Source organism: Takifugu rubripes, chromosome 3, assembly GCF_901000725.2.
Source record: "Takifugu rubripes chromosome 3, fTakRub1.2, whole genome shotgun sequence".
Taxonomy (NCBI): domain Eukaryota; kingdom Metazoa; phylum Chordata; class Actinopteri; order Tetraodontiformes; family Tetraodontidae; genus Takifugu; species Takifugu rubripes.
The window spans coordinates 8,990,358-9,012,555 of record NC_042287.1 but is presented as its reverse complement, the minus strand read 5'-3'; the positions used below and the strand labels follow the sequence as shown (position 1 = coordinate 9,012,555).

Sequence of the window (22,198 nt, the reverse complement as noted above, 5' to 3'; positions counted from 1 at the left end):
GCACTATCCTGCTCCGCATTTGCGCAGAAAATGACCAGTGGACTGAAGGGAGAAACCGGAAAAAACAAAAAGCAATGAGGACAATAGCCACTGTTTAATTTATTATCAATATGGATACAAATGCACGTGATTTTGTGGCTATATATCAGCCTGTTTTAACTAAAAGTTCTGGCTTTCAATTTACAGAAGACAACACGTAAACATGCAAAATTGAAACAAATACGAGGTTTGATCCAACAAGTAGTCCACCTGAGAACGCCAGCCTCTGCAAGTGTAGATGATAGGTGCGCTAAGACCGCCACCTAGTGGACTTTAAACGGAACAGCACGAAGGAGTCAACTGATAACTTTGAAGCGTCAGATGTCTAATATCTTCTCCCGATATATTGTCTTTCAGATCAGAAGGAAGTAGGAGTCCACCTCAAGGATTTGATCTTCTTTTGACAGGTGAAAATACAGAAAATTATAAAATAGGAAGGGGTACTGTAGCTTTAAGCAGAAAACCAAGGGCAGGGCAGATTGTGGTTGAAAGCAGGTTAACTATGAAATGTCATTAATCAAAGTCCTGTAATACACTGACTGAAAAAAAAACATTCTGCATCTTAAGTCATCTTTAAACTGATGAAAGATTTATGACAGCTCTGGATTTAGTCCACCTCCTCAATGGTGGGGCCCTTGGAGCCGTCCCCTGTCTGGCCGCCGCTGCTGCCTCCTGATGACGTGGCTCCCTGGTACAGCTTGGTCACGATGGGCTTGCAGACCTTCTCCAGTTCACTTTGCTGATGCTCGTACTCGTCTTTTTCGGCCAGCTGGTTGTTCTCCAGCCAGGAGATGGCCTGGTTGCACTTGTCGATGACCGTCCTCTTGTCTTCCTCGCTGATCTTCCCCTTCATGTTCTCGTCCTCCACGCTGCTCTTCATGTGGTAGGCGTAGGACTCCAGGGAGTTCTTGGCTGCGATCTTCTCCCTCTGCCCCTCATCCTCGGCCTTGTACTTCTCGGCGTCCTGCACCATCTGATCGATCTCCTCTTTGCTCAGGCGTCCTTTGTCGTTGGTGATGGTGATTTTGTTTTCTTTGCCGGTGCTTTTGTCGACGGCCGACACGTTCAGGATGCCGTTGGCGTCGATGTCGAACGTCACCTCTATCTGCGGCACGCCCCGAGGAGCGGGAGGAATGCCGGTGAGTTCAAATTTGCCCAGGAGGTTGTTGTCCTTGGTCATGGCTCTCTCGCCCTCATACACCTGAATCAGCACACCTGGCTGGTTGTCCGAGTATGTGGAGAAGATCTGGGTCTGCTTGGTGGGGATGGTGGTGTTCCGCTTGATGAGAGGTGTCATCACCCCACCGGCGGTCTCGATACCCAGAGAGAGCGGAGCCACATCCAGCAGCAGGAGATCCTGGACATTCTCTGAAGTGTCGCCCATGAGGATGGCGGCCTGGACCGCTGCGCCATAGGCCACAGCTTCATCTGGATTGATGCTCTTGTTCAGCTCTCTGCCGTTAAAGAAGTCCTGCAAGAGCTTTTGGATTTTGGGAATTCTCGTGGAGCCACCGACAAGAACGATTTCGTGGATGCTGGTTTTATCCAGCTTGGCATCCTGCAAAGCCTTCTCTACCGGGTCCAGGGTTCCTCTGAAGAGCTCAGAATTGAGCTCTTCAAACCGGGCTCTTGTGATGGAGGTGTAGAAGTCGATGCCCTCAAACAGAGAGTCGATTTCGATGCTGGCCTGGGTGCTGGAGGACAGAGTCCGCTTGGCGCGCTCGCAGGCCGTCCGCAGCCTTCTCACCGCTCTTTTATTATTGCTGATGTCTTTCTTGTGTTTCCTTTTGAATTCTTCAACAAAATGGCTGACCATCCTGTTGTCAAAGTCCTCTCCGCCGAGGTGCGTGTCCCCCGCGGTGGATTTCACCTCAAAAATGCCATCCTCGATCGTCAGAATGGAAACGTCGAAGGTGCCTCCACCAAGATCGAAGATGAGCACGTTGCGCTCGCCTCTTTTCCCCTTGTCCAAACCATAAGCGATGGCTGCCGCTGTGGGCTCGTTGATGATCCTCAGGACGTTCAGCCCAGAGATCACACCGGCGTCCTTGGTAGCTTGCCTCTGGGAGTCGTTAAAATAAGCCGGAACGGTGATGACTGCATTTGACACCCTCTGGCCGAGGTAGGCCTCAGCTATCTCCTTCATTTTCACCAGGACCATGGAGGAGATTTCCTCTGGATAGAAGGCCTTGGTCTCCCCTTTATACTCCACCTGTACCTTTGGCCTCCCGTTATCACTGATCACTTTAAAGGGCCATAATTTCATGTCTGACTGGACCGTCGCATCGTTAAACTTCCTACCGATAAGACGTTTGGCATCAAAGATTGTGTTGGTGGGGTTCATGGCAACCTGGTTTTTGGCAGCATCTCCGATCAGCCTCTCTGTGTCAGTGAAGGCCACATAGCTGGGAGTGGTCCTGTTACCCTGATCGTTGGCAATAATCTCCACTTTGCCGTGCTGGAAAACTCCCACGCAGGAGTAGGTGGTGCCCAGATCAATGCCAATGGATATTCCTTTAGCTGAAGACATCTTATTTAATTTGGATTTCCTAGAAACGGACACAAATATTTAACATTTGAAACTGGCACGATCACAGAACTCATCCAGGAGATGATTAAATGTCCTGATCAACAATATGTGACAAGCATACAACAGTTTCTGCTAGCGTATTATTAAAAAGCTGTTACACACAGATGTCAAACAGGAAAAGCTGTTGTGTGTCTGACATGTAATTCTATGGTATTGCATAAAAGATGGCCTAGAAGTCCAGTTCCTGAGTTATTGGCACTTGTTTAAATTTGAAATACCACCACTGATACATCATGAGAAGTTCTTAATTACTTTAGCAACTGCCTGATGAGAAATTCCCACTTACTGTCAGCAGTTATCTCGGAGCCTGAAGAATCTCAGCCGTCTCCCCTGAGGTTTAGTCTCTTGGTGAAGTTCTGTCCAGGCCGACGGGGGCCCGCCACTTATATGGCTACAGCCGGGCTTCCAGAAAACTCCGAGGCCCACAGCCCCTCCTCCAGGCTCAGTGACTCAACTGTTAATATTAGAAACTAAAGCCACCATCCTGGTGCTTGAGTGAGACGGTGAATATTCCAGAGCAGGACGGCCGTTTGACATTGGGCCAGCGCGGCTCACAGCAAGGGAACATAATGCAGGGAATGCTGCAGTAATGCACACTAGGGCTGGAATTTGGAAAAGTGAATACAGGCCTTATCCCTAAAAGCCACTGAGCCGTAGCAGCCTGAGTATAAACGCCATCCACTCACATTTCTCTGTTAAAAGTACTTTATTGTTGATATTATGCATTCTTTTACATACATGTTGCATTCAGGCGCAGTATTTGTGTTGGATCAAATTAAGACAGTGACGAGCATATGGCAAAGGTGAAATATATTTCTCAACATAGAACCCATACATTAGTTACGATTAACACCAAAAGCTGTGGAGGGAAGACGTTAGAAGCACCACTATAATCAGCGGTTTTAGAAAAGAGGAATGCTTTTTAATTCATAGGTAATAATAACGTGTAGTAAATTATTTCAAAAGGCACATTTACGATGTAGCCTTAAAGGTATCACCCAGTCAGTACAGGCCATAGCTGCTTCCCAGACACACAGATCACAGCTGGAATGGGAAACTATTTTCTTTTTCTTGATTTGAGTCCTAGCCAGTATTTGTTCAGGCTTTAATGAATGCCTATAATAAATAACATGACACGGTGGATTTGGTGTGTTGCAATGATGACTGGGTGCTACCTCTAGGTCCATAGTCGCTGTTACCATACTATTTGATTATTTAAATCAAACATGTCTGTTATATACAGTGAGATTCAGAGACAGATTTAGCTCAACCTAAACTCTCACTGATGGAATGTACTCATCAAATAATTTTATAATTGACAAAGTATAAATCAGTTCCATTCTGACAGCCATCGTATGGCACTGTGCGTAGAGTAAACAAGGAAATTGGATAAGAGATTACACAGATGCGACATGCAAGCAGGCTTTTCTACTCAAGACGTGAAGATGTGTAAAATATTATTTGGTTATATAATATTTGTTTCTCAGTCTTATATTATCTATGTCACATCCTGTGCGGAGTGCTAGTAATAAGTTACATTCAGCATAAGTAAAATAGTTCCTCCATTATGTAGCAATTTAGAAAATAAAATAGATATCTCTGTTTATCCCGGGGCAACTGCATTGAGGGCTGTTTCCGTTAATACCTGCGAATAAAACATAAGGGTCGTATTACTCACACACACAGGCACACACTGATCTCATGTCACACAAAATGGCTTCCAAATAAAGAAACCTGTCAAATAATTCAACCTGAACCAGGCAAATCTGTGAGCTCAGTGCTCTGGGTCTGTCCCGCTTCCTTCCAAACCAGTCTGACCAGTCTATCTCATAGTTTGGACATTTTGTTTAGAGTTACAGACTACGTTCATCCAAACTGCAGCTATGTTTATGCTAGAGTTCATTATGAATCATTGGTCTGTATAGAGAATGGGAACAGAAGATTCATATTTGTCGAATGTTCCCTCTCCGTCACTCTTTGTGGTTCTGAATCTACCGAATTCCCTCATTAAATAATAATAACAATAACAATAAAACATGAGATAAGCTGCAATTTTATCACTGCAGGAATCCACTGTGGTCAAACTGAAACAAACAAGCCAGTGACACACTGCTGATGACGTTTGGGGCAGAAAGAGCCTACCTGTAATAATTGGGTTTGAAGGGGCCGTTCTTGTTGAGGCCCATGTACTTGGCCTGCTCGTCCGTCAGCTCTGTCAGGTGAGCGTCAAAGATGGGGAGGTGCAAACTGGCCACGTACTCATCTGAGGAAAATGGAGAAATCCACACAGTGGGGGGTGATGGTCACATCAGAATGATCAACGGATACGTTAAAAAGAGGCTCACCCATCTTCTTGGGCAGGAGATACACGTCCTGTTTGTACCGACCCACTGGAGCATTGAATAACTCGATCAGGGCCAGGGCCTGCAGAGGAGAGAAGGGCCGTATGAGCACCGGCAGGAAAACCGCTACAGTCAGAGAGGCATCAGCCAAACCCACCTGAGTTGTAGCAGTGATGGACAACACAAAGGTAGGCACGGTGGAGCAGCTCAGATTCAGAAGGCGACCCTGAGACATGAGAGCACAGAAGATTCTAAGCAGGGTTAAAAAACAGTAACACTTTACCGCATATAGTTTAAAAAAACCAAACAAACATGGTGCTATAAAGCAGCTTAAAGAGACTGTTCATCCAGGTAGGGAAATCACCTCTGCGAGCAGAACAACCCTCTTTCCATCGGGCCAAATGATGTGGTCAACCTGAGAGCGCACTCTCTCCCAGGTCAGCTCAGGGCTGCGCAGGCTCGCCTGGGGATACAAACAAAAGATGTTCATCTCACAATTGCTTTTACACGAGGAAAAGAAAAGGTGGAACATGTCCATTTGGAAAATGTCCATAAAGAAAAGCACAAGCATAAACACATCCTATATTTCTAAATTACTGACTTTAAGAGAGCTAGAATATTGTACTTTTAAATTGAAACACCCAGACATGTGTTGCAAATGTGCTACAGTTACAGATGCACACATTACCACATCGATCTCAGTATTGGAGTGCCCCATATTGCAGACAATGCAGCCGTTTTTCATTCTGTCGAGCTGCTCTCTGGTAACAACATTCTTGTTGCCTATTTTTTTAAAAAGACGGTGAATTTCAAAATGTGACAATAATGTGGAAAAATTGATTTCCTTTTATGTAGAATAAATGGGGTTGAAATAATGACTGAGGGAGACGCGGTACCAGTGCAGGTGATCACCACGTCCATCTGCCGGATGACTTCGCTAAGCTTGACCACTCTGAAGCCGTCCATGCTGCACAGACACATGCCCATATTTCCAATTAGCAGATAACAAGAAAGAGGGGTGACAGTGGATGGGTGGTAAACAGATGCATGAGACTCACCATGCCTGCAGGGCACAGATGGGGTCAATCTCTGTGACACATACGATGGCCCCGAGAGCCTTTAGGGCAGTACAGCAGCCCTTTCCCACCTACACAGCAAAGGACAGAGTCAGAGAGGAAACCAGGGGTCTACAGGACACATAAGGCTGTTTGAGATCATTTATCTACCAAAGTGTATTTTCAAGAATAAGCACCTCTCCATAACCGCACACAACAACTTGTTTGCCTCCAAACATTATGTCTGTGGTCCTCTTCAACCTGACAGGGACAAGACAGCAACACACGTTACACTTTTGAAGGGCTGCATTAGCGCCTTAGCTCAACTGACCGCACTCACATGGACTCCTGTAAAGTTTAGTTGTGTTTTGTATTTGACACCTGGGTTGCATCGTTTAAATTAATGGCACAATATGAGAGACTAAGACAGATTTTTCAAGCACACAGGGACCCACGACGGGACTCAAGTCCATGTAAGCACAGTCAGTACTGAAAACTTATTATTCTTCTCACCCATCCAGAATAGATTCCCGGCAGCAGTAAAGGTTGTCAAATTTCTGTTTGGTGACTGAGTCGTTGACGTTCATGGCAGGAACACACAGCTTGCCAGCTTTAGATAACTGGTACAACCTGTGAGGCCACAGGAGGGAAACATGTTGAGACAGATACATACATACATACAAACACGTGTTAGTACAGAATATCCACATAGACCCACACCGTCCTGCCCCCTGTGACCCGTTTTCTTTCTGGAAGTGTAATTGATCCCAATGAGAGATGTACGAGCACAACTGCCACTGGGCAGCTGCTGCGAGCTGCACTCAGATGACACCACACATGCACTGTCTTGTTCCTCAAATAAGAACGACCACAATTCCAGGCTGCAGTGTTGACGTGTTTGCAGCTTTTCTGTTTTCTTGGTAGCAGCAACATAATATCGGTGCTGAAAGGATGATGCTTTGGAGCAAATTTATGACTGCCAAATCACAAATACCCATCATTACTCAAGGGACTGCCCATGTCAGCCTTTACCCAGTCCTGCATATTAAACCAGAGATTAACAGCTATAAACAGACTGATGGTGTTGCAGACATATACATTATAGAGGAAGGCAACAGGGGAACTATAGAATGTTTAGTGCTCCATCCACAGCTGAAGGAACCTGCTGCTGTGATACAGGAGACGATCACCTGCAGCAGGAAGAGTCTGGTATCTGTAGGCATGCGATAATGTGAACAACTACGGCAACACTATTGTTTTACAGGTGAACTGGGACTTCCTGTCAATAAGTAGAATTAATAGTGTAGAAAAAGTGTTAATTCCATATTTATATTTACTCTTAAATATAAGGCAATTGATGACTCAAGTACCATCCATCAACCATCCATCCATCCATCCATCCATCCATCCATCAACCATCCATCCATCCATCCATCAACCATCTATCCATCCATCCATCAACCATCCATCCATCCATCCATCCATCAACCATCCATCCATCCATCCATCAACCATCTATCCATCCATCCATCCATCCATCCATCCATCCATCCAAAACATTCACCCACTCACACCTAAGTGCATTTAAAGGACCCAATTAACCCAACTCTTTGGACCTCTGGACAAAACAAGAGTACCAGGGAAAAAAGCCACATTGGCAAAGGGAGAACAAATGGCCTCTAATTAAAACCATCTTGCTATGAAGCAACAGTGTACACCACCCAAAATGTTGTTCTCATAAACCTATTTACTGTACCTGTGCACTCCAGTTACGCTCTCCTCCACTATTCCCCGAACCTTCTTGAAGACGCTGGGATACTTCTTGTACACCCAGTGAGTTAAGTCTCCCCCATCATCTAAAATCTAAGGAAAATGGGGAAAATTCACAAAGATAAACTCCACAGTGAGCAGCGCTCAGGCGGATGTAAGATGTGTCATGAGATTTTGTGGGATACCATGTTGGCCTGCCAGCCATCCATGTTGACACAGCGATCGATGCACCACCAGAAGTCGTCCTCAGACTCACCCTTCCATGCAAACACGGGTACTCCTGAAACAAAACATCCACCCTTAATGGAGGAGAATGGAAGGCCGGCCAGCTGGCAGCTGCTCCATTAGACCAGCGTTACACACTAAAAGCATGTGCACAGATATGTTGTTTTGGTGTTGCATCATGTCTCTGCAACCATAAATCGAACACTAAATTCGATGTATCTTCATTAAAACGCATTACACAGTTAAGGCTTTAGCATTTTGCACCTAATCCAATGATTATTTTGATGATTTCTGGTGGAATTCCTACCTGTTTCAGCTAAAGCAGCAGCCACCTCATTCTGAGTGGAGTAGATGTTACAGGCGGTCCAGCGGCACTGGGCTCCCAGGGCCACCAGCGTCTCAATCAACACCTAAGAGAGGGAGTCATAGATTCAGCTAAATGAGAGGGGAAAAGGAAGAACCGTGAGTGATCTGGTCACATACAGCTGTCTGAGCTGTGATGTGGGTGCAGCCCACTATGTTGGACCCTGCCAGCGGTTTCTCCCCCTGGGCCCTCTTCCTCAGAGAGATGAGGGCAGACATGTCTGTGGAGGAACACACTCGCATCAGTGGAGTCTGAACGGATGCAAAGGTCAGGCTCCAACGGCGAGGAGAAACACTTTGAATACATAAATGGGCCCGCTCAAACAGGAAAAAAGGCGCAGTAAATGATGTAAGATGGAGGCTGAATAAACAGAAATATCAGCACCAGCTGTTGTTTCCCAGCCCGGCCGAGACTTCAACTGCTCACGTTCAGATATCGTCCGTTCCTTCGTAGACACGCTCATGAAAAGCAACAATACTGTGCGTGCTCAGCTATACCTTGTTCAGCTATTTCTATTTCGCGGCGGCCAAATTCAGCCTGCTTGATGTTCTTCACGCAGAAGTCGCTGCTGCCGTGACTGTTGACCTGCGTTTTGTCCCGCGGGGAGGTCTCATCGTCAGAGCTGTCGGTGTAGGATGCCGCTGTGGAAAAATATACAAGAGGCAATCATGGCAAGGTGCAGCATCTTTTATGTTTATACTGTACGTATGTTTTAGACAAACAACTATGAGGCACATCCTGAGAGAGTATAACACTAAGACATTACTGCTCATTCACTAATTGCTAAAATTCTTTTGCCTTTTAATTTACCACTGTGATTTAATTTTTGGACGGCTCTCGGTGAAGCAGAGTACCTGAGCTGTAGCTGTCTGTGGACGACTGCGAGACGGAGCGAGACAGGGAGCGCCGGCCCGCCTTGGTGGGGTACTTGCTGAATTCTTGTTTGTCCTCCATGTTAGCAAACTGGATCTGAAGAGAACCAAACCACAAATTCATGTCACCTGAGTTATAAAAGCAGTACTGCAGGTTTTTTTTTTTTTTTAGCGATCTACATCTCATCCAGCATGTTCAGTTTTTTCTATTATATTTAATTGAAAATGTAATAAAAACAATAAATAAGCAAATGTTTTATTGCTAGATGGTGATTAATTCTTAAAAAAAAATCCCATTTCTGTGTCTCTCTATATGAATCTCGGTAAACACAAACAGATCAGGAAGCAGGGAGATTGAAACGTATTTTTAGACGCTCCTTTGTACTCTGTGATTTAATATTCAGCACCCAGGCGTCATTTATGTCTGAGATTCATCTCGTCAACACCGAGGCCTGGAGGCCAGATCAAAACCACAAAAAACACGACGTGAAGCAGGCAGGAAACTGTCCAATGTCAGCAGATACAGTAAAAAGAAAGATGAAAAATATTTAAACATCATCTCAGGCAGCTCCTCAATTAAAATCCAGCACCTGCTGCTTCGGTCCAACAGAACCCCTTCAATAATAATTAGACTTGTAGGAAATTCAGAACCATTATGTGCAGATGTGCCTTGTTTCAGTGGTCAGTGTCAGGCACACTCGCTTTGGTGGGCATCACATTTTATTTTTAATAACACCTTTAATGAAACCCTTTTAAAATATTTTATGTCCATAGATATTAACAGAGGAGAAAAAACGGAATTATTATTGTAGTCAAAAACAGTGTTTCCATCAGAGTGGGTCTGTGATGCTTTCGTAGATGCTCCAGGTGTCCTGGTGGCTTTTTAGCAGGAAATTGAAACTTTCTTGACTTTCTCTCTGCTTTGTTCTTTAAGAAGACTGGATCCATAACAAAGATACTTTTTATATAAAAATTCATTCATATATATGTGAACTTTCCCTCCACAGAGTCAACCATGACAGACAACCACTTCTCCTTCCAGACCTCCCAGTGCTGCCTCTGGTACCAGAACATCACCAGAACATCACGCTGGACAAAGTGGGTCTGTAGGATTCTGACAAAGTTACAAAATGTTTGTTTGTGAAAGCCTGGCTCACTTTCTGTTCCCTGGACTGGTGTCCTGTTACCCGCAGCATCAGGTTTGGTGGCTACCGTCATGTTTCTGGGTTGATTTTAAGATTTTATTCATTTTAATGGCACTTCACAACCTCCCTCCAAATATATTCATGTGCTGACTATTATGTGTTGATTAAGATTATTTCTTTTAGAGCTTGTTTGGGAGCCTGTAAATAGTTTTCACTCCTTTTTCATTGTTGTTGACTTAAAAATGAATTGCGGCTATAAAAGCTTCTAAATAGACAGTTAAAATAATTTTATGGACATACCATGTTAAAGTTTGTTCTTGCCTCAATGGTAATTAACTTTACGTGTCCTTATTCCCCGATGCTGTGCCATCAGAATTCTTTGTCCTCTTATTTTAAATGTCCATAGCATGTGTTTGCACTAAAAACTAGCATGCAGACCCACAGAGTTGACACAACACAGGGATGATAAATCCCATGAATGCCAGACTCACAACAGAGAAGAAGGTAACATCCGAGTGTGATTGCACGGAGCACACCGACGCCACCCTCGACTGTAGCGGTGTTTAATGGTGCTGTACATTAAGGGCACACTATTAAATATATATGAAAAGTAACACCAGCAGGGTGTTGGCACGGCTACTCTGACCTTCATCGCGCCGAAGTCCCCCGATCCAGGAAACAAACCCAGAACAATCTACTGTGTGATTATAAAGAAACTCAAGAACGGAGCACATCTCCGCACGTCTTTATTTTCACAATTGAGGGCGCAGGCTGCTCTTATGCTCTTGCAAAATGCTTATTTTGTGTTTGTTTTGCATCCATGCAGACTCTTGAGGGTTCAGGAGAACTTTAGGAGTCTCCTGTGGTGCAGTGAGCTCAGTTAACAGTTGCATTATTTTAAAAAAGCCATCATTCTGTTCCTCTTACCCCGAAAATGATTATAAACGTTTGCACAGATTTGCGCTGAAGACATAAAAGTCTTCAGTTTTGTACCTGACAAAGAGTCATTCTCTATAAACAACAGAAGCAGAGCCCCAACAGTTATGACATGTCTAAATCTCTAAAGTTGGTCCTGTTTGCATTAAGTTTTGTTGGATCAGGTCCGTGTGATGCATTAAGAGCGACTCACCCTTTCTCTCCCGTGCCCATGTTTGTGTGCCATGGCTGCCAGGTCTCTGCAGTTCCCTGCCTACCTCGCGCTGCACTGTGTGTCCTCTGTGTGATGGTACTAGGTGTCCCTGCTGCTATTATCCCAGAACACTCCCAGGCAGAGCCAGGGGGAGGTTCCCACCTATTATTGTTATTTCTAATGGACAACCTAGAGGGAGAGAGCAAGAGAGAGAGAGACCTAGAGGGAAAAATGGGGATAGACTCCTACTACCAGTCTCTTTCACTCTTTCACGCTGACAACAGGTTGCTAAAGGTGGCTGTGTGTGTTTCACGTGTGAAAGCTAAAGTTCAAGCAGAGTAAAAATGGAAATGTTTTGCCAGATTTAGACCAGCTAGAAAGCATTTGCCGCAGTAAGGTTTTGTAAAGGATTTGGCCTACTAAAAAAAGGGATTGACAAGAGAAATTCAGCCTTGTTTCCTTTGGCCTTCACCAGCATCAATGAGCAGCCCTTTACGTCCCTTCCTACAGCTAAAAATACCCTCTGTCGTAGATGGCAGGACAGGTCACCGATTTGACCTGCGAAGCAACTGGAGGCCGTGAGCAGGAACGGTTCCTGATATAAGGTGACATCCACTACGCAGCCAGACAACACTGGCACCATAGAACACGCAGACGTTTGAGTGGTGGTTAGTCCGAGTGAACACGTGCACTGAGTCACAGACAGATCGTCTGTGTGACTCAAAGTGTGCACCACCGTCGTGTCGACAGTAAAGCAATAATCATGTCAAAGATGTTCCCCAAACAAAAATCATTGTACTGTACGGTCTGCACAGGGCGCCTGTTTAGATCAACACATGCGTGACAGATTACAGTGTTGTGGAAAAATACACGGCTGCTAATCCTTTCTCTATGTCACCTTTAGCATATTTTATACCTCCGACTGCATTCAAATCCTTACTGCATTACCTACAATCAAGTCATTTTGTTCACAAATCTGCAAAATAAAACAATGATGAAAGCAACAACTGAGAGCAGGGAAGGATGATTTAAAGATGTACTGATCTGTTATATTTAAGATTAAGATTAAGATGAACTTTATTCATCCCCGTGGGGAAATTGAATTATAGTAGCAGCACTGAACCTTTATGAACCTATGCTGACTTTTCCTGTGTGAACATGTTGCTTGCACATAGCTGGAAATACAGTCATTTCCTATTAAAGCTATAAATAATGAAAAATATCAGCACAGACAACATTAAAGTCACAGTTACACATATCTGAACGCTGCCTCTTAAAAAGTATTCTGACATCATTAATCTAAAATGTCTTCATGTCTGTGGGTTTGTTCTTGTATTTGCTGCATAATGACTACCAAAATCCACATTCTACTAGCAAAATGGGAAGTGCATTTTTGGGAAGTGAGGCTATTTTGGCTGGTCCCCACAACTTAAATTGACTGTTTGAGCATTAAGACGTAGTTTTCTGTTTCAGGTTAGAATTTGGTTTAGGGTTGGAGTTTAGTAGGGATGATTAGGGTAAGGGACTGGGTAATACATTCTGCCTCTGAAAGTCCTGACAAAAATAGAAATACAAGGAGGTGTGTGTGTGTGTGTGTGTGTGTGTGTGTGTGCGCGCGCGCGTGTGTGTGTGTGTGTGTTCATTTCAGCACATTTTATGCAGTGTTTCCAGGTCTGGTCCACTACCAAGTCACTCACTACCAAATCCTCGACACATGATGGGGCTTTATGTTTTCACATTCAATCCATGTCCAGGTTCACTTTTTCTTCGGTCTGCCTTTCTCCCTTTTTTGCCAGACAAATAACCAAAGTGGTGTGTAACCTATCCTACACCGGTACCATCTCGAAAAGATGATGCATCAACTAATTTGGGTCTACCTCCCCAGCAGGGTGCATTGTGTAACCGCTGGATGTACAGTCAGAGGAGGCAGAGTGGTTGTTTTCTTTGATTCACACCACCTACACACACACACACACACACACACACATGTACTCACACATCAGTTTTAATTGATGGGTTCTGGTCATGACACCTTTCAGATGATTATATGACAGTGTGCCCTCCTCCCCCTCTGCAATATCGGATGTGCTCATTTTTGCCGTTGTCTTGCTGAGCGCAGTCGACATTCCTTCCATCCAATATGTTTTCTATCAGACTCCCTGAGGGTGGCTCACGGCCCTCATAATGTTTTTTCATCAGACGGGGGGTCCCACAGAAAATTCTTGAGTCTGTGAGCACCATTTCTTGAAAATACACGCATTTTTATTAGGACTTTTTTATACGTCTGAACTTTCTTGGACCAATGTGGCCTTTAATTCAATAAAATCACAAAAAGGTTAGAGGAGAAAACTGAAGCTTCTCTCTCTCTCTCTCTCTCTCTCTCTCTCTATCTATCTATCTATCTATCTATCTATCTATCTCTCTCTCTATCTATCTATCTATCTATCTATCTATCTATCTATCTATCTATCTATCTATCTATCTATCTATCTATCTATCTATCTATCTATCTATGTCATTTAAATAGTTCCACCATCCAGCTTTTTATGGAGACAATTGATTAGTCCCAAAGGCATGAGGAGGGGCTGGTGATGGAGTCTGTCCCAGCACACACACACACACACACACACACACACACACACACACGCACACACGTCCCTAGGGATAATTTAGTGCCTCCAATCAACCGAATGTCCATGTTCATGATCCAACATAAAAAAGAACCATAACAGTGTCCAGGAACATTTCAAACAAGGTCAATTTAAGACCGAAACCATGTTTCAAACAGCTGAGGACTCTCTGTGCGTCACAAATTAAAGGTCACCTTGAGGGATGATCAAGCTCATAACTGTGTTCATGCACCTAATGTCCCAGGTGTCTTGTGCATTCTCGCAAGTACTTAGTTATAAAAAAAAATGCTCACTTTAACAAAAGCAATTAAGTATTTAAAAAAATATCTCTGGGGACACACGGAGAAAGACACGGGGGTCCCCACTGTCACCCGCTGCCAGCGGTTAATATGCGCAGTCACGGTCCTGTCCAGCTGTGATGAGCGGCCACCTCAGGGGAGTCTCATCCATGGATGCTTGTTGCGTAACAGTCAAGAAATTTAAGGTGGTTGCTCTATTTTAAAATCACCAACAGTGGAGCTGCCCTGGAAAACTAAACAGACCCCTAATACAGTACGATTCAGCTTTTTGACAGGGATTAAAATTCTTCGCATTGCAGAACCTCTTGGTGTGCGAGTTTGTGTGTGTCTCTGCAGCACCGCGTCTCTCCCCTCTGCAGGGGGCCTGAATCAGATTTAAGAGCTCGACGTGGCTGTTATTGTGCCCCCCCACCCCCTGCAACCTACGGGATGTTGGCATGATGGAGGTCTGATCCAAACAGAATTTGGAAAAAACAATGCAGGTCTAAAAGGGAGTTTCCAGCTGAAATTGCACGTTCTCGCTTCAGTAATGACACCGTGGAAACGCGTAATTACACCTGCGAGCCAGTGCAGTGCGGCCCCATCTCATCGGATTGCTCTTTTTTAGTGAACTACTTTATGTCTATATGTGTTTATTTCTGGCGCGATGGTGCTGTCGGGTTATTGGGTTTCGCTACTGCAGCATCGCCTCCATCCGCGTTGACACCGGTGACCCCGTCGGCACCCTGCCGTGCCAGCGCTCCACTGCGGTACAGTGCGTTCCTCCAGCCGACTCACGCAGCCTCCGGCCAGTGACAGCCGTTAATGGCGGGCATCACGGTTCTTACCTTCTTGACGGATTTGAGAGTCGGGACTGCGGTGAACGCCGCGGACGGCATTTCCCCCACATTCATGTTCACGTCGCTGCTGTTCTTGCTCACGGTCAAGGCTGAATATTTTTCCGCCACGTTCTCGGTCTCTTTGACATATTTCGTGGCTTGTTTCACCTCCGTCTTGCAGTCGACAACCGAGTCGGTCATTTCATCCAGGTGATACTGATGCCGTTAAGGGAGAATTGCGGAGGTGCTGGAGGCTGTTGGCTTTTTCTGACGCCGGCTTCGGTTTAGACTTAGGTGAAATAATTAGCCCGCTTCAGGGGAGATTAGCTTAAAGCCGTTTCTTGCTTCTCTACTTTAAAGTCCTCCTGAGCCTGCTGTCATCCACAGACACCATCTCGTTGTCGAGGGGGCGGCGAGTGGAGGTTGTCGCCGGAGAAAGTGGGCGGTAGCCAGGCGAAGATTACCCAGTCAGTGCTGGTGTGCTTAAAACTCCATTTCCCAGAAACCCATCAAGCCCCGCCCCCTTGACGCCTTGGACGGATTCCGATGAGACAGGCGTAGAAGCTGAGCTGTTCAATGTGCACATAAAGATCAAATACATAAACTGGTAGACTATTACACATATGAACACCTCAAAAACAGATTTAATGAATTCATCATCCAACGTTTTTATAAAAAAGACATTGCATTAGCCCACCTTATGGATCCCAAAAAAGAAATTATCTACAAAGAAAAAAAAAAAACCTAAGGTGGACTCACCAATGAAGCAACTACATGAATATATATTATGCAATATGATGCAAAAGAGTTATTTTTTTCCTTACAATTACTGTCTAACCATGAAAGAGTATAAAATGCATCCAGAGAACTGGGAAAATTATGAAGCACATCTGAAGAAGACAAATGTTTATGTACAATATTTCTTTTATATCTTCAGTTGTTGGTCTGAATCAGAGTCCATCCTGAACACACATGCACACATTGAATAACTTCAACACAGGGCGTCACGTAAAAGATGGAGGATGAGCGTGGCGTCAACAGAAACAAACCTATAACACAAAGAAAAAGTCTCTCGACGAGTGGGGAGCTGAGCAGGTTCTGCATGGACTCACAGCCGTCATTTCCTCTCTTTACTGCTTATGTTTAATTTCATGCCTCAATCTTGCTGAACAACCATACAATAAAAAAGATCCTAAGAGCTGGATCAGATGAGGTGAACTTAAAGCCTCCTTCATTTTAGGATAGTTGCCACGTATTTGGATCTCAGGAAGCCCTGCGAAGGAGCGAGTAGATGGCTCGGCGGGTGAGGGGCCGCTGAGGCAGGCCAGTTAGCTGGGAGGGGTTTAGGCAGGGTGGAGTTGACCGGAGGAGGTGACAACGGCCCTGACCCCGCTACGACACTCGGATCATGTGGGCCACAGTCTCATCCGCCTGTGCTGATTCCTGCTGCTGAGGAAACACAAAAAACTACAATTAAGGAGGAAGATGCAGGACGATGGTTCACTTATGTCCCAGATTATTACCTGTGCCAGGAGCAGAGCCTCCTCCTTTTCCTTAGGCGAAAAGAAGCGCCCCCCGTCTCCTCGTTTACGCTGCATGGCGTGGCGGTGGCGTGACTCGTGTAGGTATTTCTTGTGTTTCAAAACGAAAACAGGTCGTGTTGGTAATCACAGCATTACCGGTACATTGTGAGGAAAAAGATCAGGCAGAAAAAAAAAAGACTCGTGATTTACCCTCCTTTCTTTGGGGATCTTTCCTTCTGCCTCTAGTTTAGCTCTGGCCTGTCTCCGCTTCAGGATGCGGTGGTACTGTTTAGCGTTGACATACAGGGGTTCTTCCTCGAGCATTTCAGCTCCTGGCAGGGGGATACGCTGCATAGTGGGAACTGCACCACCACCAGGCACCATCTAAGGCAGGAACAGTCAAAGGTAACATTTTAACTCCAAGCTGTGACAAATGAGAAGAAAGTGCTAATCGAGCTAGCAGAGGGACTGAATTAACTAAAATTCAACAAAATATACTGCTGCCAATCATCAAACTGGAGTGTTAATCAACCACAACATTATTTATGGCATAAATTGTGATTGAGTTGTGATTAGCAGATTTTAAAAAAAACAATAAAGCCCCATACACCTTGTGTGACTTTACATGAAATAAAAAGTAAGATGTTGGGTACCTCAGCACAGGGTCTTACCATGACCATTCCACCTGCATTGACCATGTTACCAGAGACGGGCAGGGTGACGGTCACAGTGCCTTGGTTGCTGTTGGTCGTGTTGGTGCTGGTGCCCCCAGCCTGCACAATCTGGGCCCCTGCCAAGCTGGCAGCGGGGATGGTGATCATTCCTGCAAACACAGCGTTAATGCTGTTTTCAGATCCAAAAAGTAGAAAGAAACCAACGAAAAAGGTAGCAGGAGAAAACTGAATTTACCCTGTTGCAGGACGGTACCGTCTGCATTGACGGGCTGATAGACGATGGTCTGTCCGTCTGCAGTCTGTGCCACCTGCTGGCCCTGCACGCTGATCTGCTGCCCCTGCAGAACCAAGGGGATTAGACAGTCCATGGTCAGTAATGTCAACAATAACTGAATAAATGCACTGGATACTTGACTGAGGAGAATACAGCACCTGGTTCTGTCCTGCCGTGATGGCCGCCTGGGGCTGCTGGATGATGATCTGCTGAGGCTGACCCTGCTGACCCTGGAGCTGGAGAGTCTGACCACCCTGAAGCTGGATCTGACCTGGCTGCACCAGCTGGATCTGCCCATGGAAACCACAGACATTTTCAGGACCTCTCGGCAATGTTTCATGTGCTCTGACACAAATATCTTGGCAGGAAATGTTGCTTTTCAGAGAAAGAACTTTAAAAGAGATTACTGTATTTGAGCAACGAAACTGTGACTATTGCTCATACTGTTAAAATAACAAGTCTGGGAACCAGTAAGTAAACAGTATCCAAAGCAAACTAACTAATGCCATTATCTACAGGTTAAAGTTTAACACTTTAAATATCAGGCTAAATTGTGCATTTTGCATTCAAAGTGACCTTATTCTCTTCGACTTAATGTAATCATTATTTAGGCATTAACCATTACCTGCTGTAGTCCCTGGGCTCCAGACACAGGGACCTGCATTATGGTTTGACCCTGACCCCCCGACATGGCCTGTACCATTATGGGCTGTCCTGAAGATGTGATGAGCTGCCCGCCGCTCACCTGTACCATGAGGGGCTGTCCCTGGACCTACAAAGTGACACAGCAAGCTGTAACAGGGGTGATGGCAGTCCTACATGTTACATCACCCGTGTGTCAGGCAGCTTCTTTTAGTCAAGTCAAAGTACTTACAGCGATGTTCCTGCTAAAGTTTCACAATGGTTTATATGATTTGCTTAAAAGCACATGATTACACAAGATGCTGCTATCACACGGACTTTCAGTCACAACTGGAAAAAACTTGCATCTTGCATCCATAAATGCGTGAACCAAAATGGATGACTAAATGCTTATGGCGCATTCTGCAACAAGACAAGCACAGCTCAATGATGACATGTGTCAGCCTGTAACAAGTATGGATCCATGCTGGTTCTTCTGCAACACGAACAACACAGACTGCACATTTGACTGCCATTGTCATCAGGTAGTGCTTCTGTAGAGGTCAGCTGCGAAGACTGAGGTCTTCAAAAGCAGAAGATCTAAGTTTCAGGCACAACACCACATTGTGCTGAGGAGCATGCAGTTTAAGCAGCTGTAACACATGCTCAGCAAGAGAGGGTGGACCAAACAGTACAAAGATGGCTCACAAAATTAAAAAAAAATAAAACAGCCCTGGTTGGAGCATGCAAACCACTAGACTGTAACATTCTCATGACACCGACACAGGCTGGAGGTGACACCACTACCTGGAGTGTCTGCACCTGCTGGCCTGAGGCCGTCACCACTGGCGCCTCTGTTTGCAGCTGCACAGCCGTGACTGTGCCCTGCGCCTGCAGGCAAGGCAGGATATCTGAGTCTCAGTCATAGCATGAGAGGGAAAATAGACAGGATCTGGAATTCTGGAGACAGGATCTGGAATTCTGGATACCCGACCCTCAAAGCAGAGGGTTCCCACTTTTGACAAAAAAGGCAACATTTTCCTGAGCTCACCTGCTGTTGAATTTGTCCATTGGTGGTCTGCACAACTATCTGCTCCCCGGTTGTAGTAGTTGCAGTGGTGTACTGCTCCATGGCTTTTTCTTTTTTTTCCCCAGAAACAATGCTCTCTGGAGGAGTAAAGAACCGTGTTACTTAACGTTTATTACCACTCGATCTCACATTAGATTAGACCAGACCACAAAAGTAACTATTCTGAAAAACACAGAGGGCTTTTCAAGCTTTGTTAGGTCTGATTTTAACTGCTGCCAATTCATTGATGATAAATCTCGTTTCAATACGACGCATCATTGGCGCTCTCTCTCTCTTTTTCAAATTTGGAACTAGCACAAAAAAAATTATCTCTATAAACGTGCAGTAGGCGGTATAAAAGGGTCACTACATTTTTTGGTCAAGGTTTTTTGTCAACAGTGCTTGGGGTGTGAGCTAAATAGGTAACAGCTAGTCATAGCTAGCAATGCAAGCTAAAAAATCGCGGTAATCCCCTAAAGATAAAATTGAAGGTTAGTAAACAGGTAACCTGGTATGGGTCGTTCGATGGTTTGTTGTTATTGTAGCTGGTGGTATTTGCTTTGGTAACCCCTGGAGGACAAAAATATTAGCCGTTCCTTTGTCTGAAATTCGATCATATTAGCTAACTCGCTAACGTTGGCCAAGTATTGTTCACCACCAGAGATCATGTTTCATGCAGCAGCCAACATTTTGAACGAAGAGTTATTTACGCCACAGCCGGACGGGGACTCAAAAATCAAGCTGCCATTCGTTTTTTGCATTTATCAGGTTTAGTAATGTGGTTGGTCCAAAGCAAACCAATCCGTGCTGACAACTACCAATGCCTTCAATCGGGTCTCCCTTACCGTACCTTCGTTGTCCGGTTTCCCTCTGATTGGCTCGGGTGCAGCTCGCTAAAGCCCAATCAACAATGTGAGCGAACAAAATGGCGCAAATGAAACAACGGCGACTGGGAGGAGGCGCGTAACTGCGGGACAAATGAGTATAGGGCGCGAGCGGGGTGCGCGCGCAGTTCCGTTCGACAGATGTCGCTGTTCAGTGGGGGGGATTTCCCGGGACATACTATCTGTTTTTAAGCAATCTACCCCCTTGTCACAATCTTTAATCAACGAAATACCTCATCCGTGTTATAATCGCCAGTTTACAAATGGACACTAGTGTGTTTATACCCGCTTTGTACCATCGCGTCTACCTCCGGACCGCTAGGTGGCGCTAATCACGTAGCGACTGTGTCGTAAATACCACAATTGCGGAAATGCACCCTGGTGTCCTGAAAGTAGGAGATCAGTCTTTTAAATACAAAATAGTTTATCCGCCCGTCGTACATTTCTTTTCTTCTTAGAACTGTATGATTCTGGCTGAATGATTCGAACCATTAAGGTCCTCCCGTTCCTTTCGAGGATCCGTTCTGCTTCGGTGTTTTCGCCTGTTTTGACGGGCTGTAGATGTGCAAGCAGAAGCACAAACAAACCATGGATGGAGCAGCGACATGTGCACAGAGAAATGGCATCAAACAGAGCCTCAAAATACAGCCATGAGATGTTTAACGACGAGCTTGAGCCGGAGGATGTTGAAGACAAGGTGCAGGCCTTGATGAAGTAAGTTTCTGGAGAACACTATCAGCACCGTGGAATATTTATAATATACGAAATATATTCGAACTTGTCATAATTTATTTCAGCAATGTGCGAAGGAGGCAGAAGGCTGTGAAGTTTCATGTATTGAGAAGACAGATGACCTCACCAGGAGCTCCCAAGAGGAAGCTTTCCTGGGATGCTATTGAGCAAATCAGGTGAGGGTTGTAATCTCAATCCAACCACTCGTAAAAGACGTAAATAAACTACAAATAATCTATCTCTGCTTCCAGATATTTAAAACAGGAGCAGCCAGAGGAGTGGACAGTTGAGCGCCTGGCGGAGGGCTTCTCTGTGACCCCAGACGTCATCCTGAGAGTTATTAGGAGCAAATTTGTCCCCACTGTTGATAGAAGAGCCGAGCAGGACGCCAAAGTGATGGCTGAACACGGCCAAAAGGTGTTACATTCAGGCTCTAGGAGATTACAAGAAAAACTGAAGCTTCCTGGAAACTTCACACCTGCTGCACTCCCACCTGGTAAAGAAACAGCTGCCGTGGTTCCTGCTGAGCAGACTTTAGTGCTCCGAGGTGAAGGTCCAGTATCCCTGGCTAAGAGTCACACTCCTTCTGTTCAGCATCATAGTAGTGACTTTGTTAGCAATGTCTCGGAAACAAACCTGACAGATTTGGACAAAACCACCAATAGTGATCCAATAGAGGAAGAGGAGTGTTGGGACGGAAGAGTGTTCACAGAAGATGATCTGGAAAAGTTTATAGAAATGCAAAATCCACCTCTGCCTGTGAAAATGGGGAAAGACTTTTTTGACACAGAAGGCAACTTTCTATACAGAATTTGAATAATTTGTTAACCCTTTATGGGACACAGCGAATAAGCAAATCAAATCACTGTTCCTATAAATTCCTATACTGGTACTTTAATATTTGACGGTAGTTTACATACTGGCAGAAAAACCAGCACATAGTTTTGGGATGGTGTCGCCTTGCTAAACCCATTTTACATATTCATTATTGAAGTTATAAAACACGACCTAATAAATGATCAGATGTTTAAATCCAGACATTATCTTGCAGTGTTTTGCACTACCAGAGCAGCAATCTGTGAAAGATGCAATCTTGTTGACTGTATCAGAAGGCCAGTTTTTTATTTTGCTAAATTTTCTGTA

At 44.9% G+C, this 22,198-nt stretch overlaps 4 protein-coding genes across 14 annotated transcripts; 1 reads left to right on the top strand and 3 right to left on the bottom strand.

The window, feature by feature from the left end:
* Positions 1–84: 84 nt before the first annotated feature.
* On the bottom strand, positions 85–3,008 carry hspa1b (heat shock protein family A (Hsp70) member 1B). The gene is made up of 2 exons (XM_003963105.3): positions 2,916–3,008; positions 85–2,588 (listed from the first exon to the last, which is right to left on the bottom strand). Exon 2 carries the CDS (start codon positions 2,567–2,569, stop codon positions 647–649), a length of 1,923 nt encoding a protein of 640 aa, XP_003963154.1. The 5' UTR covers positions 2,570–2,588; positions 2,916–3,008; the 3' UTR covers positions 85–646.
* A 308-nt stretch (positions 3,009–3,316) lies between these two features.
* ahcyl1 (adenosylhomocysteinase-like 1) lies at positions 3,317–15,716 on the bottom strand. 3 transcript variants are annotated; one of them, XM_003963106.3, is made up of 17 exons: positions 15,288–15,715; positions 9,240–9,354; positions 8,883–9,026; positions 8,505–8,605; positions 8,329–8,431; positions 7,982–8,076; positions 7,783–7,889; positions 6,540–6,656; positions 6,224–6,287; positions 6,030–6,118; positions 5,868–5,938; positions 5,660–5,754; positions 5,336–5,434; positions 5,129–5,197; positions 4,975–5,053; positions 4,772–4,892; positions 3,317–4,274 (listed from the first exon to the last, which is right to left on the bottom strand). In XM_003963106.3, the coding sequence occupies exons 1-17, from the start codon at positions 15,477–15,479 to the stop codon at positions 4,268–4,270; spliced, it is 1,668 nt and encodes a 555-aa protein (XP_003963155.2). In that variant the 5' UTR covers positions 15,480–15,715; the 3' UTR covers positions 3,317–4,267. The 3 variants fall into 3 exon arrangements, with proteins under 3 accessions (XP_003963155.2, XP_011620246.1, XP_029690178.1); XM_011621944.2 differs by lacking the exon at positions 15,288–15,715 and adding an exon at positions 11,532–11,658; XM_029834318.1 differs by lacking the exon at positions 3,317–4,274 and having other exon boundaries at positions 4,768–4,892; positions 15,288–15,716.
* Positions 15,717–15,904: 188 nt separating this feature from the next.
* Positions 15,905–20,434, bottom strand: nfyal (nuclear transcription factor Y, alpha, like). Of its 9 annotated transcripts, XM_029834320.1 has the most exons (11): positions 20,290–20,389; positions 19,948–20,009; positions 19,422–19,537; positions 19,175–19,261; positions 18,375–18,521; positions 17,908–18,039; positions 17,711–17,813; positions 17,455–17,624; positions 17,012–17,185; positions 16,802–16,909; positions 15,905–16,727 (listed from the first exon to the last, which is right to left on the bottom strand). In XM_029834320.1, exons 3-11 carry the CDS (start codon positions 19,500–19,502, stop codon positions 16,671–16,673), a joined length of 1,059 nt encoding a protein of 352 aa, XP_029690180.1. In that variant the 5' UTR covers positions 19,503–19,537; positions 19,948–20,009; positions 20,290–20,389; the 3' UTR covers positions 15,905–16,670. The 9 variants fall into 9 exon arrangements, with proteins under 9 accessions (XP_029690180.1, XP_029690179.1, XP_029690182.1 ...); XM_029834319.1 differs by lacking the exon at positions 19,948–20,009 and having other exon boundaries at positions 20,290–20,434; XM_029834322.1 differs by lacking the exon at positions 20,290–20,389 and having other exon boundaries at positions 15,905–16,724; positions 19,948–20,277.
* A 145-nt stretch (positions 20,435–20,579) lies between these two features.
* ngrn (neugrin, neurite outgrowth associated) lies at positions 20,580–22,093 on the top strand. Its single transcript, XM_003963212.3, has 3 exons — positions 20,580–21,037; positions 21,121–21,231; positions 21,307–22,093. The coding sequence occupies exons 1-3, from the start codon at positions 20,802–20,804 to the stop codon at positions 21,869–21,871; spliced, it is 912 nt and encodes a 303-aa protein (XP_003963261.2). The 5' UTR covers positions 20,580–20,801; the 3' UTR covers positions 21,872–22,093.
* Positions 22,094–22,198: the final 105 nt, after the last annotated feature.

Excerpts from the sequence above, each read along its gene's own strand:
- nfyal (XM_029834319.1), bottom strand. The coding sequence starts at position 19,502 with ATGGAGCAGTACACCACTGCAACTACTACAACCGGGGAGCAGATAGTT. Across the intron at positions 19,262-19,421 it reads ATGGACAAATTCAACAGCAG|GCGCAGGGCACAGTCACGGC; the intron begins GTGAGCTCAGGA and ends CCTTGCCTGCAG. Across the intron at positions 17,186-17,454 it reads TGGTAAGACCCTGTGCTGAG|ATGGTGCCTGGTGGTGGTGC; the intron begins GTACCCAACATC and ends TTCCTGCCTTAG.
- ngrn (XM_003963212.3), top strand. The coding sequence starts at position 20,802 with ATGATTCGAACCATTAAGGTCCTCCCGTTCCTTTCGAGGATCCGTTCT. Across the intron at positions 21,038-21,120 it reads AAGGTGCAGGCCTTGATGAA|CAATGTGCGAAGGAGGCAGA; the intron begins GTAAGTTTCTGG and ends AATTTATTTCAG. Across the intron at positions 21,232-21,306 it reads GATGCTATTGAGCAAATCAG|ATATTTAAAACAGGAGCAGC; the intron begins GTGAGGGTTGTA and ends CTCTGCTTCCAG.
- hspa1b (XM_003963105.3), bottom strand. The coding sequence starts at position 2,569 with ATGTCTTCAGCTAAAGGAATATCCATTGGCATTGATCTGGGCACCACC.
- ahcyl1 (XM_003963106.3), bottom strand. The coding sequence starts at position 15,479 with ATGACCGACTCGGTTGTCGACTGCAAGACGGAGGTGAAACAAGCCACG. Across the intron at positions 8,432-8,504 it reads ACATCACAGCTCAGACAGCT|GTGTTGATTGAGACGCTGGT; the intron begins GTATGTGACCAG and ends TCCCTCTCTTAG. Across the intron at positions 7,890-7,981 it reads ATGGCTGGCAGGCCAACATG|ATTTTAGATGATGGGGGAGA; the intron begins GTATCCCACAAA and ends CATTTTCCTTAG.